The 18770-nt window shown below is 30.8% G+C and overlaps 2 protein-coding genes across 3 annotated transcripts in view; one reads left to right on the forward strand and one right to left on the reverse strand.

Moving 5' to 3' along the window:
* Positions 1-14441, reverse strand: part of LOC125066190 (protein numb) — a 28621-nt gene extending 14180 nt beyond the window's left edge. The window contains exon 1 of one of the 2 annotated variants that reach the window (XM_047674156.1): positions 14218-14441. The gene's annotated coding sequence lies outside the window, so the exon portion shown is untranslated. Of the gene's footprint in view, positions 1-5340; positions 5638-14217 lie in introns of those variants that run through there. The other variant, XM_047674155.1, reaches the window with a different exon arrangement.
* Positions 14442-15701: 1260 nt separating this feature from the next.
* LOC125066363 (cytochrome c oxidase assembly protein COX20, mitochondrial) lies at positions 15702-17490 on the forward strand. The gene is made up of 2 exons (XM_047674419.1): positions 15702-15853; positions 16698-17490. Exons 1-2 carry the CDS (start codon positions 15800-15802, stop codon positions 17010-17012), a joined length of 369 nt encoding a protein of 122 aa, XP_047530375.1. The 5' UTR covers positions 15702-15799; the 3' UTR covers positions 17013-17490.
* The last annotated feature ends 1280 nt before the right edge of the window (positions 17491-18770 follow it).

The raw sequence follows: 18770 nt of genomic DNA on the forward strand, positions 1-18770 counted from the left end.
TTTTGAGCCATTGGCATCTGAACACATGTCGCACATGAGATACTTGTTGAGTGAAAAGTGAATTATTTTTAGCAGATCTTACTAAATTAGATGACTGCACAAACATGAAATAAAGTGCAACGAAACGAGAAATCCGGTATATTAGGTCCGTTTCTTTATGTAATCTCTGTTTGAGTCATACAGGTCACATTCGTCATCTCGCTCGAGAGTGGGTTCAAATATTTTATTTACAGTACAGTAACAGAGCTACTTACATTAAGGATGCTCATTATTCGTATGGCGTTGAATTAATATAATCACGAATTCCAATATTTTCGCTTAAGATTTTTTTTAAATTAATTGAATTTAATATTATTATTATGATTGCAGTTTTTTTTTTTTTTTTATGGCATTGGTTGGCGGACGAGCATATGGGCCACCTGATGGTAAGTGGTCACCACCGCCCATAGACAAAGGCGCTGTAAGAAATATTAACCATTCCTTACATCACCTATGCGCCACCAACCTCGGGAACTAAGATGTTATGTCCCTTGTGCCTGTGATTACACTGGCTCACTCACCCTTCTAGCCGGAACACAACAATACAGAGTACTGTTATTTGGGAGTAGAATATCTGATGAGTGGGTGGTACCTACCCAGACGGGCTTGCACAAAGCCCTACCACCAAGTTGTTTAAATACAGATGATAATATCAATCATCAAGATCAAGAGTGATATAATTCTATAATCAAATAGCTCTTAACATCGTAAACTACATCAATTTGTTATAAATATTATATCCATAATAGTTGCTTGATAACTGTCAAGACCTACTAACCCCATTATTAATAAACTATTATGAATTAATTATTTATTACCGCAGTACTTGGATATACATTCCGAAAGGTTCATTCCGCTTTTTCCTGGAAATTTTATATACTCATGTATTTTGACTCACTGAGCACGAATGTATCACATTAAAAACAGCACAAATTTAGTATTTAAGATCCTTATTTAAAAAAAAATATATTAATCTAAATTTAATCATTGTTACAAAAAGGGTTTTATTTTGTCCAATATAAAATGAAATATGCAGTTATTTTTCATATCATTTTTCCAAAATTCAGATTAATCGGAGGTATGGTATACGGAATTACTTATCAAGATGCAAAGGACAAGGGGCAGATATATTTTCATACTATTCTAATTGGCGTTGATTTTTCCTTTAAACTAATTTCTAGGATATATTGTTATTTATGGATTGTATCTTAATAAAAATAAATCGTCATTATTCAGGCAATTTGCCAATGCTATTCAATTGAAAAAAAAAAAAAACATTTAAAGACTACAAAATCAATGTCATTAAGATTAGCTATAATCTGTTTCTTAATTGACGTTTGATACCCTTAAGTAATTCTTAAAGGTAGGTTAGATTATAAATTACATTATTATTTGATCCATTTAAAATCTTAGTAAATATACTATCTACTGCAGAGCATACATAATTAAGTGTCGGTATTGTTCGAAGAAACCCTTTAGATTCGTAAAGTTGCGAGTTAAATCGTAACTTTTCAGACTTCTAATACTTGAAACCGAGTGAAGGGCTTAATTGAGAGGTTTTAAGCTGGGTGTATAATACTTTAAAAAAATAATGTCTTAATTTTTTCGACTAAATGTCCTGCATTACCGTCTCCTGCTTCAAAGATGCTCCTGGGTCTCGTAAAGTCGATCTCTCACTTGAATAAGAGCCACGGGTCCATTTTTAACCATCACGGTTTTAAATATCTTAGAACAGGGACGTGCTCTAACATACGACACTAGACCACACTAATCGAAGGAGGAGATAGAGCGACAGTTTAAGTGACAGGAGAGTCATATGTGGGAGAGCCCATGGTTGTTCACAAAATAGTTTCGACCCATAAAGTCATATCAAAACCTGCTAGGAAACTACTTAATTCTTTCCACCACCTGACTTGGAGATATTTTTATTTCTTTTATTAAATATACAAAGTTACAAATCTACACAAAGTTTAAAAGTAGGTTAAAATCGATTGTATAGATTTGTTAACATTTTGATGAATAAGTGAAGATAATATATATCGTGTAAAAGTGTTTCGAATACCGTAAACTTCCTCACAACATTCGTGGAAATACGTTTTATAGAATTCGTTACTCAATTTGGTTTTGAGGAAAACTACAGCTTAATAACTATCGGTATAAAACGTTTGCTTCCCACACATTCAAAACAAGTGAAAAGCCGAGGACGCAGATGATCTGGTGAAAGTAGTTTGTCGGCTGTTTCATTATTTATCTTAACATAATGAATGAAAAAGATGATGAATATTTTAATTACATTACTAAATTAAACCTAGACTAGATCTAATTTATTAATTTAAATAATTAAGTTTATTTTTTGTGTTAAATAATTATATTAAGGATTGAATAATGCCTCAGAATTAAATAAGTAAACATTAATTCCCATAAATTTAAATGCAGAACGGTTTTAGTTTAAAATTATAAAACACTTCAAGATACAAACGTGCTATATTTGCCTCGAGTAGTCTTTATGAATTCTGAACAAGCGCCAGCTATAAACACAATTCAAATATATGCCATACGATTTATGTATGATAGTTATATACGCTAGAAGAAATGTTAATATTTAATTTGTTGGTATTTTAAATAGACTCGATGAAACAATGGTTTATTGAAGCCAAAACATTGTGCAGATGAAACCGAGGACACTGACATGGTTACGCTTATAGAGACCATAAAATTGCCGCTTCTATTATTATCTATTCTGAAGTTTCCGCCAACTATTTCAGAGCATTCATCGAAACAACCGTTATGCAACGTCAGGGTTGACGGCATTCAAAAATAAATTTAAAACAATATAAATATATCTGCATAATGAACCTATGTTTGATTTTGATACTTCCATATAATGATTTTCTAAAATTAAATACGTATAAATAATTAAATAAGATAATGTATGATACTACTTGGTAAGCTCTTGTTTGTCTAATTAATTTTCCTCCAATGACACGTATTCAAGGGATAACCGTGGCTTTTATACTCTAATCTCTTTTGTCATTATTTTAGTAACTGGTTTATTTCTGGTGTGAACACGGAATAAGGTATTCAATAAATAAATAAATATATTATTACGACCGGATGCTTGAAATATATTATGTAACACATATTATGCCAATAAATTAAATACTCAGTTTTTCTAAAGAGATCTTCTTTCTTCTTTGCGGGAAAGAGAAATCAAAGAACCGTATAACAAACCCTATACGGTTACGCATGTGCAGTTAATTTTTATAACGGCTATATCACTGCTTTAGGTAGGGTTATGAAACCTAGTTGTTCTTGCTTTGCTAAATTTGTAGGAGAATCGCTTTTATAAGAATTATTGACTCCACAATATTATGATCACGTTCGGAGCAAAGCGGATGTCACGATTATGTGAAGAGACTGACAATGTAGGCTTTCAACGGTCTTCACCTCCAGTTGGCAACTATCATTCATAACGATCGGATATTTTTTATATCCAACGCGAGTTGTAAGCCTGACAATAAAAAATAATTGTGGTTGTGTTTACAAATTCGAGCATAAATTCTCGAGGCACTTATAAACAAAAAAATCTTAAAGAATCTCTACGCGATAGTCAAAAAAAGAACGTGTTTCTGTTTTTGTCAAAACGGCTCAATACGGAGACGAAGCAATGACAGCTTGGACCATGTTTAGCTGGAGGAGATTATACAGTGGAAGGGGTGTAGATAACGGGGAAGAGACTCGATTGGAGATTCCGGCCGATAGCAGGCAATTAGTGTACAACGTGTATGTTTACTTCAGCCGGCGACCAGGCAGAAGCGCGAAAACTTCGTTAACGAAAACTGCGCGCGCAACCATGCTACCAAGAGACATCGTTGCGGATATCATAAGAGACAAATATCGAAATTGAAATGTTTGTATTTAGTCTGTATTTTATTAATAACTGATAATAAATTTATTTATACACCAAACTAACGTAAGATAATTTTGTCCAGGGTTTAAGTCTCAATATAATATGGAGCATTTTCAAGAATTCGTTTATTTGAAATGCAAATATAATTCAATGTGTCCATGCATTTCGTTTGTCTGTACAGATTTATACTTAATAATAAGTTTAAACGTGTCATTAATATATATACACAACTGTGTTTTCAACTTATGCTATTTCTTTAAAATACATTAACAAAATCACACCGTAGAATCAATTTTAGTTGACGCTTTAAAAAAATCACAAATATTGTATCATTAGAGCTTGTTTAACATTTAATTACTCTATTATTAAGACACAGCTTAATTTTAATTTAATAGTAAAAAAAAGTGTCACAATATCATTGTAAAATTTAATAAACTTCTATATTTTATTGTCATCATCAGTACTAAGTTGTATGCAAAACTATCGAATAGGTAGAACTGAACTACAGTAGCAAGATTTGAACCAAACATACTAACAAAGAGTTTTTAAGGAAATATTATTATTTTTACATTTAAATAAGTATAAAACTTGTGCCACGTCAGGCAACAAAAACTCAAGGGGTCAGGTCGAACCTGCGTCTTTTACATAGACGGCGTGTTTCGGAGAACTATTGAGAGGCATTATAAAGGTGAATTTTATTATTTTAATTATTGTCATTGTATTGATCTCATTTCTAATATTGCATATGATATTGCATTATGTACAACTGTATTCAGTTGGTAAAGAATCATATTAAATAGATGTGTATCTATTATAATTATTATCGCAATGATAAGATATTGCAAATTTAACTATGTAAATAAGTTTGTTTACGTTTTTGTCATTCAGACAAAGTTTTAAACGTTTCGAACATAAAATTAATGGATTAATTGTAAATAACGAAATGGTTTTTGGTCTTGACCTTAATTTACTGGGGCATTAAAATTAATTGTTTAAACTCGTTAACGTTTAGTATCTAATTTAAGTATTTCGTATTCGATTTCTTCATTTTATAGTAAAACATAATAAATTTAATGTAATAATAAACTATTTAAACAAAAGATTGCTGCTTTGTTTTATGATTTAAGTATTATACGAAACTCACCTAAGAATATATAAATTTATTTCGTATATTTTTCAATCAGTAAAGTATTTCCAATGTATCTTATTACTATTTAATTAGTTCTTGGTTTAAGAGAGGAAAACACGTGTAAAGAATATACCTTATAAGCTAAAAAATAAGTTCTCTTTTGGATTGCAACACAAACAATACAAATAATAGCAGTTATATTTATTGCATAGAGCATACAGCTGTTAGCTTTATTTATATAATGCAAAGTGAGAATACTTACAAGGTGCAATGTTCCTGAAAAACTCCAAATATATCACTTTTTCACTGAACTAAAATAAGACCGTATTGTTTACAAATACAATACTAGCACTTTTTTGTTTAACTGAAGCCGTACACTCGAGTGTTGTGAGTGTTTGAACCTTTTATGTTATTTGGTACTTCGTATCGCACCAAATATGATGTCAGGAGATTTAGACGCCCTAAGATGAAGTGTAGACGTCGCTAATTACTTCACTGCACTGACTATTTCAGGCGTGCGAACACGCGAAAGCCCAGCACACTCTGATTCACACGGAACAACTAGCGCGAATGTTTCGACACCTCAGATATTGATGAAGGTTAAACCTTCTTGTTCTATAAAAAGGCACAGTTGGCTCAGGCCTTTTTACTAGATCGTTTTAATTCGGACATGTTTATGTTCTTGTTTCAGAAGGCAAAAATTAAAACAGGGTTTTACTTTCATGCGCACAAAAACATCAATTAAGTTCACGGCTTTATCGTATAGTTTGAATTAGAACATACAATTGGCTTATGTGCAATTTCTTCTGGTTTCACTCAGATACTCTTCCCGTTTAACGGGATAATGTTTGAATTTTAATATATGATTTCGTGAACTTGAAATTTCTCGTACTTTTATTATTTAATATTAATAGCGTAAATCGATTTTTGTCCGAGCGATTATGGGACGATAGCTGCACATCGGTTATGGTCTCATTTTGAAGAGCTCCAGCCGTAGATGTGCAGAAAATAAAAAGGATTCTTGATTGCAATTTACTAAATTATTACAATTTAACAAAGAAATAATTTTAGAGAGCGGAAAAAAGTTACTGGCTGGTTAGAGCCGTGCGTGGTGGTTAGACAGCTGTATAAGAAAAAAGTAAATTGTTAAAGACAAACTCCAATTTCAAAATGAACTACTGTATACTATTTGACATTAATAAATTCATTTAAATAAGATTTTAACATATTGGCGCCAAATATAGATGAGTGCCATACAGTTTTAGCACTAGCAGCCCGTAAATGTCCCATTGCTGGGATAAAGGCCTCCTCTCCCTTTGTGGAGAAGGTTTGGAGCATATTCCACCACGCTGCTCCAATGCGGGTTGGCGGAATACACATGTGGCAGAATTTCGTTGACACATGCAGGTTTCCTCACGAATCACGATGTTTTCCTTCACCGCCGAGCACGAGATGAATTATAAACACGAATTAAGCACATGAAAATTCAGTGGTGCCTGCCTGGGTTTGAACCCGAAATCATCGGTTAAGATGCACGCGTTCTAACCACTGGGCCATCTCGGCTCTTTTTTATACAGTTTACAATAAAAATGAAATCAAAACAAAACCTGTCATAGGTTTCGAAATTCCTAAAAAATCTTTTAAATAAACGCGCAAAAAGTTTCGCGGGTGACCCACTATTTATTTAAAAGGAGGAAAAGTTCCTGTCATAGGTGATAAAACCAAATATTAAAAAAATTACCCAAATTCCTTGAAAAAAAAAAGACCGTATATCTACCACATGCGATACTATAATCATACATTTTTTTATCTATTATTCATTATTTTAAAAGATAATATATTTTGACCGTATACATCATTATGCATAAACGACATAAATGTATTTTTTTTAATTATTATAAATATAAAACTAGACAGAACTGAATGAAAACATCACTTGTTTCCTGTGCAATTGCACAGGAAACAAGTGATTTTTTCGTGTCGGGTGAACTTGTCAACGATCAAGAACAAACGAAAATTCATCCAAAAATATACATACCCTCATTACATACACATTAAAAAATATAGAATTTAAGTATAATTTTTAAGAGCTTGGTTAGCTCCCCTGGGTACGTACCACCCACTCATTTTAGTTTTGTTGTGTTCCAATTTGTAGGGTGAATAACCTATCTACAGGCACAAGGGACATAACTTCATAGCTCCCAAGTTTAGTGACGCATTGTCGATGTAAAGAGTAGGTAATATTTCTTATGGTTTTATGGTAATAAACCATACTAAAAAAGTGCATGAGCTCGTTGAAAAACAAACTGCAATAATGCTACGATTTCCATGATAAGAAATTAAAATTGACTTTGATGTTGTGATTCTACTTGTTAGGAAACCAATAAGCGCCTGTATGTTGGTAATCATAAAAACAAAATGTTCCACAAGTACAGAAATACAAAGTAAATGGTCAGTCATATACAAGATCGCATTCCAATACTTGTTTATAGATTTATTTTCTTTTATCAACTCGGAACTTGTTTACCTACGTCTTTTCTCTGTTCATTTTTGTTGATTTGAATAACGTAAAAAGGTGCATAAAATTATTAGCCCTCTTTGTGTTTTTTTTTTATTGTTTTTATTTTATGTAGAAAATTGGTATTTTTTTGTTTAAATCTTGCGTCTTTTCTATCATTTTTTTTTTCTATCTTCTTTTGTTGTTGAAGAGACATTCATATTTATTCATTTTGAAATAGCAAAATGAACAAATGTCCAGTTTATGCGATTAAAGTGTAGATACGTGTATAAAGTTGTAAGATTTGGTATCTTCATTAAATAAAACAGAGAATAAAAGTCACAGATTTATCTTTGAATATGGAAAAATAAAAGATGGTAATTGTTTATTTAGATCGATAACCTATTCTAAACGAAATTTAGTAGTTTTCCGTTACCGATCGTAAATGATCACCACTGCTCATATAGGTACATTGGCGCTATATTAAATTTTAACCATTTCTTACCTAACAAATGCGCCACCAACCTTGGGAACTGAGATATTATGTCCCTTGTGCCTATTGCATAGTTACACTGGTTCACTCACACAACCAAACCAGCACACAATATTATAAAATATATAAACAAACCATAGATTCCAAGCGATTTGCTAATAGCTCTGCTGCTGTTTTTTGTTTCTTAATTAATATGTTTGTATTTATAAAACAAAAGTACTATAAATATGTACTTTTATCCGATTTAATTATACTCTCAAAGTTCCGATAGCAAATTCGCCAACATTCAAAACGTAATTATTCGCGATCCATACTAAAAATCATAGATTATTCAAGATCTCGACGGATGATATCGCGGTAGTTCAATGTCAAAGTTGTTTATTTGTCTCTATTCCTGTGGTAAGTTAATCGGATAGGCTTTACGTATTTTATTTGCTAACTCGTTCCCTTTTTAAAATATAAATTATTTATGAGTATTATTTAATATTCAACTCATCAAATGTCAACTTTATGTCTTAAGAGACAGGCATTTATTAACATAAGACTCTTTACAAGTTTGTTTAAATTAATTGATAACTTTCAACCAAAGATCGAAGGGCAATCTCATTATCTAGAGAGAATACTTACTCTCATTTGAATTTAATCAGACAATAAAAACGTTTTTTACATTTAACTTGCTTAATATGATAATAAATGATCATACAGACGCTTTGCAAATGTAACAATAAAAACAGAAGAGTTTACTTTATAGTTTACATTATATGTTTACCTTAGTGATTGTTTACAATCTAAACATGTAGGTAATGTAACTGTAAAATGGCGTGTATTTACGTGAAAAATATTCATAAGTACACAAATTGAGGGTTGCTAAATGACTAACATAACAAGTACCGTTAGCTTTGATTTTTTGACTATTTGTCCGTCTTTCTGTTACGTAGAAACTGTTAATACAGATTTTTTCATTATGGCTGGCTCATGGCGTGACGTCAAAGAAGGCAAGGGCAAGAATTAGACATTCCCGTCGCTATAATATAAAGGCTATTTTAGGTACCCTGAGACATAATCTAATCTGAGACAGACTGGTGCTGAGGGCGTCGGGGTGTCACGATTGCATGCGTAAGCAATCAGTGGGTAGTCTGGCACTCAGCCAGGAGCCTTCCTTACAATTCTCTCCCCCGCTTAGGGTAGCATAAATTAATTTTCCTGCGTCAATAAAAATAGTTTGGACACTCAAGTATCATCTTATTTTTATGATAACTCTCAATAGGCTAGATATTAAAAGGTCATGTTTGTTAAGCTGTATTCACTTTTTTAAAGATAATAACTTTATAAATAAAATATATTCAATTTTGCAAGCCCATCTGGGTAAGTACCACATATTCATCAGATATTCCACCATTAAACAGTAATACTTAGTATTGTTGTTTTCGTTTGAGGGTGAGTGGCCAGTGGAACTACATGGACAAGGGATATAACATGTTAGCTCCCATGGTCGGTGGTACATTGGCAAGGGATGTAAGGAAAGCTTAATATTTTTTACAGCGCTAATGTTTATGACCACTGCCCGTCCGCCTAATTATACGTACTATAAAATGAATCTATTTTTGTTTATATTATATTTCGATATCGCTGTAAAACAACAATTGATCGCTATGACATAACTATGTACATACGATAAACATTACAGGTATAGGACGTCTGTCGGGTTTTGCTAGCCTCAAAATAGTAATCTACTAGTAATTGTGGTTTATTTATGTTGTTTTAAAAATATATTTGCATTGTGTTATATAATTTGAATGGTTATTTCTGTTTATAGTAAAAACCAATAAAAAACAATTAGGAGTCGGTTTCAGGATCGTGTCGCATGTGGCTAAAATAGTCAAGCCAAATACGGTAACCACTCAAATATTTTTTACCATTTACAAAGAAACGAGATTATTTTGAGAAATGTTGTAACCTATATGATATTAAAATTAAAAACATGTCTTTAAATACTTTATTAAATCGATTCATTTTTTTTTTACTTTATTATTATGTTTACAAGGATAGGTATTCGAACAGATATTTTAAAATTCAATATTTTTTATCCGCTTATAAATCAAGTATTCAAGGTCAAGTATAAAATATACAACATCCCAGGAAACCGAAGAGTTCGTACAAAAACTACATCTCCATATACGAATTACAAAGTCCACGTGAGTTGCGGCCACGCAGCTCGTATATTATAAATAGCTTAAAAACGTAACAGATCATCAGCATGTCACTAACGTAATACCTAGTACCTACTTGAATTCCAAATGACTTAAAATAGGTTCCACGTGAATAATGCATTTTTTTTTAAATTATTTTGTTGTATTATAACAATTAATTTATTTTTTGTAATGTGTAGTTTGCACTTGATAATCCATGTCAAACGTTATGAAGGACAGATACATTCTGTTCCAGTTTAAGTGAATTCATATAAATTACATTAGGCATTTAATAAAATATATTTAAAACAAAAACTTCTAACCTACAACGAATGACGAAGGTCGGAGAACATTTTATGATGTAGTTTTTGTGATTTATGTAAAACTGTCTGAGCCTGCGGCTGTACCCGCGTGAAATTTATAAAAGACAATTTTTTTCAAAGATTTCGTGATTAATCAATGAGTGGTATTTCGCTTTCATATATGTATATAGATTTTAGCAAATTTTAATATCAAGTCAAATACATTTCAGATACCTTTAACTTATTAAACATTAAAAAAGCAAATGATTAATCAATGATCTTTGTTGAGGTAACGCATTCAATAATTGCTTACCTTGTAACAATATTTTATCATTGTTATTAGTTGTTAATAAAACAACTCAGTAAGGTTATTCTAATTTTTAAATTAAGTATTACTCGGACCATTAATTCTTGGTCCCTTTCTTTTCCTTATCTATATAAATGATTTATCCGATTGTTGTCTTATCTGATAACAAGGAGATAGTCACGTTTCTTGGTATTTCATTGATATTTTATATATTTACACGTGGACAAATTATAGAGGGAATAAACACTCTTTAGCCTCTATATTTATAAATTGGCGAATAATCTCAGCTCTGCTTCGTATAATGTAAAAAATACTAAAATATTTTTTATGATTTGGCTGGGCTCATGCTCATTAGCTATGTGAACTTAAAACAAATCAGTCTCGATAAAATTATTACATATACATTTGACCCAAAATGTCCCATTGGATAGGTAGGATAGGACGAATACTAGGTATTTAAAAAAAAATCGCGTGCCATCTACATGCAATATTATTAAGACATTTAGTTATAAATATGTATATATTTAAGTTTATAAAATTAAAAATTCATGTATGAGGTAATAAAAATATTTGAAATCGCTGTGACAATTATTATCGAATGCATTTTGTCTATGCCCGCTGTTTTTGTTTTTGTGAAGAAAGATTTTTTTTTATGTGAGAAACAAACTAAGATAATATTTTTTATCATTGTACATTGTATAGTTAAAAGGTGAGAATTTTTGAACTTTGGTTTCTCTTTAAGATTGTTTCGATGTAAATGAGAAACTCGTCTTCGGAAGATTATTATTATGAAAGACAATAAAAAAATGTATTCTTAGATCTAGTCGTCGAATTCCATTAAAATTTCGGTTTTACTTTGTTTTTTTTTTTTAATTGAAATATTGAATATATAAAGTTAACTTATGAATTATATTATAATTCAACTCGTGGTCGACAATGATGGAAAACCTCGTGCGGCAATGGTACATGTGTATACGCCAACCCGCATTAGAGTATCATGGTGGAATAAGCTGCAAGCTCCAGCTTCTTTTCAAAAGGAGAGGAGATTAACAGAATGTGACTTTATTATAATTATTATTGGCAGGAGTTTAACTGTACATTCTCGTAACGTTAAATTTTAAATTTAAGCAAATATGTATAGGTAAGATTTATCCTATCTTATTATCTTGTCTCGACTGTAATGTCCTTTTTATTGCTCACTTTTACGTTGTGAACTCATAAATTTTAGTTCAAGGGACGAGATGTCTTGTCTGCATCTAAGTAGCGTATTTTGGAACTCGTCCAAGTAAAAACAGTCTACACCAGGGATATAAAACTTTCCACGGTTGAAGGCGTTCCATGTTTTTTTAAATCTATATTAATTTAATGAATTATTTTCAGAAATAGTAGCAAAACATAATAAAGAGCAACTCTTGAATTATTGATAGAAGGTCATAGGAGTCATATGACGCTCCCTACCCCTCCCAAATCGTATACATCGTTTGACAAATTGACAAATCTTCTTAAAATAGATAATGTACGAACATTTTATAAAATAACAAGGAAGTTATTAATTTATAAAATTTTAAAATTATTCATCTATAAAATATACTCAACCGGTTTGCAAAGTAAGATTATAAGACTTACAAAATTAGACTTTAAGTCTAATTTTCTAAGTGTGTTTCTGTAAAATAAATGCAATTTAAGAAATGTAATCATTACTCGGCTCCTTCCTCGTCAGATATCGATTTTAGTCTGTGCTTTAATTTAGATACAACATTTAAAGATGACAGCCCTAGCATAGTTCTTCAAAAGTATGACCTTCACAAAAATATAATGGCAGGCAAATGCGATGCAGATGTCGATTTCTCAAACAAACAGTTATTAACGTGTTCGAATACACGCCGATGAAATAAGCATTTATAATTGGCTACATTTTTCATTTGGCATTTTTTTCCTCATCCAGATATTTTTTTTTATCATTTTGTGTAAATATTGTTATCATTTAATATAAAAAAATTACATTTGAAATGACATGTATATGGCATATTTAATTTTATTTAAATTATTGGGTATGTTAAAAGTTGATTTAGATAATAGATATAAATAAAATTAAAAAAAAAATTAGAAAAAAGTCTACCTAAAAGTTTAGCTAAAAATAATGATGATGTCTTCTTGACTGAATTAGTCCATGGCCACCATTCTTAAGAGAGACTAGACTAGTGTAGGAGAGATTGTAGTGCACATGTGTGTGCAACCACAGGTGCGATTATGTCACTCTCGTAAAATCTATTTCTGACTACTTTGAGATTCCTGACAGGTTCTGTGAATTTGTTAAATAAAAATCAAAAAACATTTTACCGTTCTTAAACCCATAACCTTGAGATCTGCAGCTTTATTAACTAGCCACTAGACCAGCGAGACTGGCATATGAGCTACGAATATATCATAATAAATCCCAGAAGTATGAGGATATTTTTTTTCAATCAAAATAAAAACCTCATGTACTGAAATTAATGCAATTACACTTTTTTACAAATGAATTTTAAGCCAGTTCCACCATTCTGATTGATTAAAAATTATATATGTTGTTATATCTATACATTTAATACTAAATCAAAATAGAATCAAGGAACAGATGTTGGGTTTTTTATAAAGTTTATTAAATTTTGCACTATATTGATGGTATTAGTGATGTTAAGCTTATGCCATTTTAGCACAAATTAATTAATTATTTTATAAATGGTTTGGCAACTGGCAAAATATTACTCAAAAAATTTACTTGTACTTTTTCTTATTGTTGGATGACTATTTCTTTATCCAATTTGTTTCATTAATAATGATTTTACATATGACATAAATAAATATTACTATATTGATATATGAATATGAGGTAATTAAAAATTGAATTAATATTTATTATTATCTGAATAATTGAACTAGTTAAGTACTTACAGGGGCAATCATATTAATACAACAGAGGAATGATAAATATTATATTTAACATTTCCTATAAAATTTGTACTTCAAGGATATTATGGCACAAATTTATTATAACAGAAAAATAGTGTCATGAAATCTAAATTGACATATGGTTATGAATATTTAATAATTGGGTCGTTAATTATGGATATCTTTTAAATCACTATATAGTATTTAAATCTATTTTGATTAAAAAATTATAAAGTTTGTTTTTGTTCCTTATTCCATTAGTATGATTTTATTTAGTTCTTTTTTTAAGGTACATCATCTATATATGTATATAAATATAACTACAAGTAGATATGAAAAATGGACATGGACTGCGATAACGATTAGAAAGCAGCTATACCTAATACCTATGATAAGAAATATTGCAAAGTTACGACTTACCTGTCATATAATGAAGATAAGTATAGTTTCTATTGGCCCATTGTGATAATACTGGATAACCACCGTTTATGAGAACAGTTACAATTTTTACGTGTTTAAATATCAAGAAAAAAGCTGTTTGAGTTTACGAAAAGAGCACCCACGTTTATTCAACGTATCACAGAGTTACTGTTATAATATTAAAAACAAGCAATTAAAGATATATTTTCTAACTCATTCGCACAGAATTTATATTAAAATATATGCAAAAAACAAACTTTGATAAAAAATCGCTTTTATGTGATAGAAAATTAAGAAAATCGGTAAAGGTAAATGTCAGAAGTCATAAATACCATTTGCCAATTATTGCCATACTGACAAATGACAACAGCTAGAAAGTGATAATGAAATACCTCTCGGTTATAATCTGCATATATATATTTTAACAAATTCCGAAAACAATTAACTATTGACTAGTGATATTAATACTAATCCTGTCTTAGAAACGAATAAATATATATTTATCTTTTGAAGTTAATTTCAAAAAAGTGTTTGATTAGATTGTAATTTTTTTTTGAGTTCCTTTTCTCTTAAAAATTGTAGAATTTATTGTAACTTGCCCTGAATACTTTCCTTGATATCATTAGTTTTAAATTATTTTATTATCTAATTCTCTTTGTATAATATTTACCTTAACACAAATAAATTATTATAAATTTATATTTCCTTTACAATTCAAATCCTGTACTCCGGTAGAAAATCGCTAAGATCGTCACAATCTTTGTAGATGAGACCTGCTGCAGCACGTAATTTGTAGCTAGTTGAATGTATTCAACGAGTTGGTCAGTTTCGCCTTTACCGCTATGGGACCTAAAGAGTCACACTTAAATTCTTAAATTATCAGTCAACGCGCAGCCAGATAATGGATAGGTGCTGCTCTTCAAGGCTTCCAAGGCGGTATGTATTATCATCAGATATACGCACACCCCAAAGGAACAAGTACAAACAAACGCAATACAAAGGCATGTCCCAATTATTATGATAGCTTCATTGAATCGTTCAATTCGCTGTGTCATAGAACTTAATAACGTAACGATTAGCATAATGATTATATTGAAATTTAAATTGTTTTGGGTGATTGAATAATATCGACAGTTAACAAACAAAATAATTATCTAATTAGTTTTAAATAAAGTACCATGTTTGTTTATAAAAAAATAATACACGTAGCATTTACCTTTTATATTTTTGTTTTGTTAGTCTATATGAAAAGAGTACTGATTGGATTGGATAACAGTGACAACCTTTCACTTGACACGGTTATGTTGTGAAATGTTATTTACATTTAATATAAAACAATGCTTATGTTTGCTGCCATGAAATGTTTTTAGTATTATTTTTACCAGTCGGTATAACCTCGGCCGCATACACTGGTTAAACGTGGCTGTATAAAGCAACACGCTTACTTTATCTCAAATTAAAAAAGCTGTTGTCATTGTCATTTTGACAAATATATTTTTAAGTATTATCTTTAAAATTTAATCTTGTCCTTTATTCGAATTATTTCTTTTGTATTTATAAGACTACTTGAAATTACCGAAATATGGATACAGTTGTGAAAAGTATGTTAGATGAAGACCCCGAAGAAGAAAAAAGGGTAATATATCAGGGTAACTTATAACTTTTCAAATACAAAGTATAATACTAGTGTAGAAACATTTTGAAAACTGACTGAATAGTCAGTGGATGTTTTTAAATATGGCATTGAACATCTCCCTTTTCTATATTTCCATTACTTTCATTCATTGACATCTGATATTAGGGAGTAGTACAGTCAATAATGTGATTGTCAATCACATTATTGAGGTTGGTTATGTTACATATATTTTTCTAAATATGTTATGTTTAATAGAAGTTTCATATATGGACCACTGTATACAAATTTTAAAGTATAAATGAAGTTGCAGAAATGTATACTAATAGAATCAATCAAAAATAAGGTAATCTCAAAAGTGAGGCTATGTTATTCTATAATAAAATAAACTAAAAGGAGTATTATTCATAATTTTGGAATTATCTGGGCTCATACCTTGTTGAAAATCTGACTTGATTCCTATTACCTCTACATCATCAAGGGGTATTTGAAATCAAATCTGATGAGCATAGGTTGGAAGTACAAAAATACTTATAAAATTAATCGCTATATACTCGTATAAAACAGTGTACAAGTAAATTCTATTTCAAAACTCGAAAGTAAAAAAAAGAACAGGTACATTTTTGTAATACAATTAAATTTCATTTTTATATAGCAAAAGTTCTCACTGTTCTATATTCTTCTAATTAACCTGATATTTGTCCGCAAAACTAAAATGTATTTGAGTGCTTGGCATAAAATAAGTATTTTAATTTTATTACAATTTTTGTCATTGTAATCAAGGCTACTTCCACAAAATGGTTATAATTATTCCATGTTATAATCTAAATTATATTTTTTTTTTCAGGGTTTAACATTATTTGGAAGAGATGTATCAAAAATTCCATGCTTTAGAGAGAGTTTCCTTTATGGAATAGCATCAGGAATTGGCGTGGGACTAGCTTCATTTTTGAAAACATCAAAACCTCTTATGTCTCAGCATATTGGTGTTGGCACATTTGCCATAAGTACGTTAGTTACTTGGTCATACTGTAGATATCAATGGTCAAAGCAAAAATTTGATGCTCAGTTAATGCAAGAAGCTCTTAGAGATAAAATCAGATATGAGGGTTCAGCTGTGGAGAAAGAATTAGAAAGAAAGGGTGTTTTAAAGTCAGCATAAAGTTACAAAGAAAATCTAGTTGTTATTACAAACCGTAAATTGTACATACATTAAAAAAAACTTGCAGTTAGATGTTAATATTGCTATTTGTTGAAAAAACTTGATGAAAGTAACGAAAATAAAAATCTTAAGATTATTAAAAAAACTGGATTAAAAAGTACTTATATTTGGATGAAGTGAAATAAATAAATTTCTATTGTATATAGTCATTAAGGAAAAGTGTTTCTTTCCTTAAACTGTATTAATTTTTATAAATCAGTCAAATCACAATAAACATTTATATGAATACTCTTGTTTATATTAAATAAGATAATCTTTTAATTGGAATGTAAAATGATGATATTTTATTTGATTAACTTCTATAATAATAAATAAAACTTTCATTAAGTAGGTAATAAAAGGTATCAACTACCATGTAGACACTGTATATATGTTATGTATTTATAGGGTAGTATGCTTATTATGCATAATAAAAGCTTTATGTAAACAATAATGTATTTTCTCTTTGACAGATCACTATTGATCCTAAGCGCTCTGCTTCAAAATCTGTAGGACGTAAAAAGTTATCGCAATTGGACGGACAAATTAACCAGTATACCAAAGAGAAAGAACCTTTTCCATCAATTAGTGGTTAGCTTGTCTGTTTTTCGCGATGTAAGAAAAGATTCAAATATTGACACCTAGAGATAGGCTACAGGAATAGAACAATCAAGGCAGGGCCGGATCTACCATATGGCTTTTTGGGCTTTTTGGGGTAACCCAGGGCCCCGTGGTGACTTAGCTGGGGCCCCTTTGAGGGAGCGAAGTCAAGTCAAACTCAAAAATAATCGATTACTTTATTAAATTAAACAGGTTTGCAGCCCTACGAGTCCTGTTCAATTCAATTCAAGTCTACGTTTTGATATAGAGAGATATGTCTTAGGTGGGCCCCTAAGTAGTGTTAGCCATGGGCCCCCTAAACTTACGGTCCGGCCCTGTATCAAGGTTTCTAATGTTTCCTCATTTAAAAATACATTCGTTTTGAAACATCTTACGTTAGGAGTAGTGAGTTAAATACATGTTCTCTTCTTACTATTTAATTTCGATACTCGCCATGAATACTCGTTCTTTCACCGCGCGGTTTCTGATTTTGCCGCGAATCAAAGGATTATTCGTGTTTATTCGTTCGCGGTGCTGCGGAGTCGCGAAGATGGTCACAAGCGGTCGTTTCGAGGCTTATATTTGCGAGGAATTGAAAGAACGAGAATACTTTGGAGTCTATAGAAATTTATTAGGGAGAACGCGTGATATGGGATCTTAAGCATCGGTTATTTTGTTTTTTAGTATTTGTTGTTACCATATATACCTGCAACAGAAATACTCACCTGTGAAAATTTCAACTGTCTAACCATCGGTTCATGAGATACAACCTGGTGACGGAGACGGACGGATGGACAAACAGCGCAGACTTAGTAATAGAGTTCCGTTTTACCCTTGTGGGTACGGACCCTTAAAAAATACATTAAATCAAGTAAGGTATGGGCTAAAATTTTTGGAAATTAATGAATATCCGTTAAATTTTAAAATTATAAAAATCTGTGATTTTAGTTTGTCTTTTGGAAGTATCAGCCATGAGACGTTTTTCGGTGCTATACATTTTATCAAATACGCTAGTCACCATTTGATGTCCTTTCAAAATAACTGTGCAAACTGTGCGTTTTGACATTTTGCAAATACACAACTGTATGGTAGTAAAGTAAAAATAAAACTGGAGTCATT

The sequence above is a fragment of the Vanessa atalanta genome, chromosome 9 (genome assembly GCF_905147765.1).
Source record: "Vanessa atalanta chromosome 9, ilVanAtal1.2, whole genome shotgun sequence".
NCBI classification, from domain to species: Eukaryota; Metazoa; Arthropoda; class Insecta; order Lepidoptera; family Nymphalidae; genus Vanessa; species Vanessa atalanta.

Coding starts and splice junctions, on each gene's coding strand:
- LOC125066363 (XM_047674419.1), top strand. CDS start 15,800: ATGGATACAGTTGTGAAAAGTATGTTAGATGAAGACCCCGAAGAAGAA. Junction 15,854..16,697: donor ACCCCGAAGAAGAAAAAAGG/GTAATATATCAG, acceptor TTTTTTTTTCAG/GGTTTAACATTATTTGGAAG.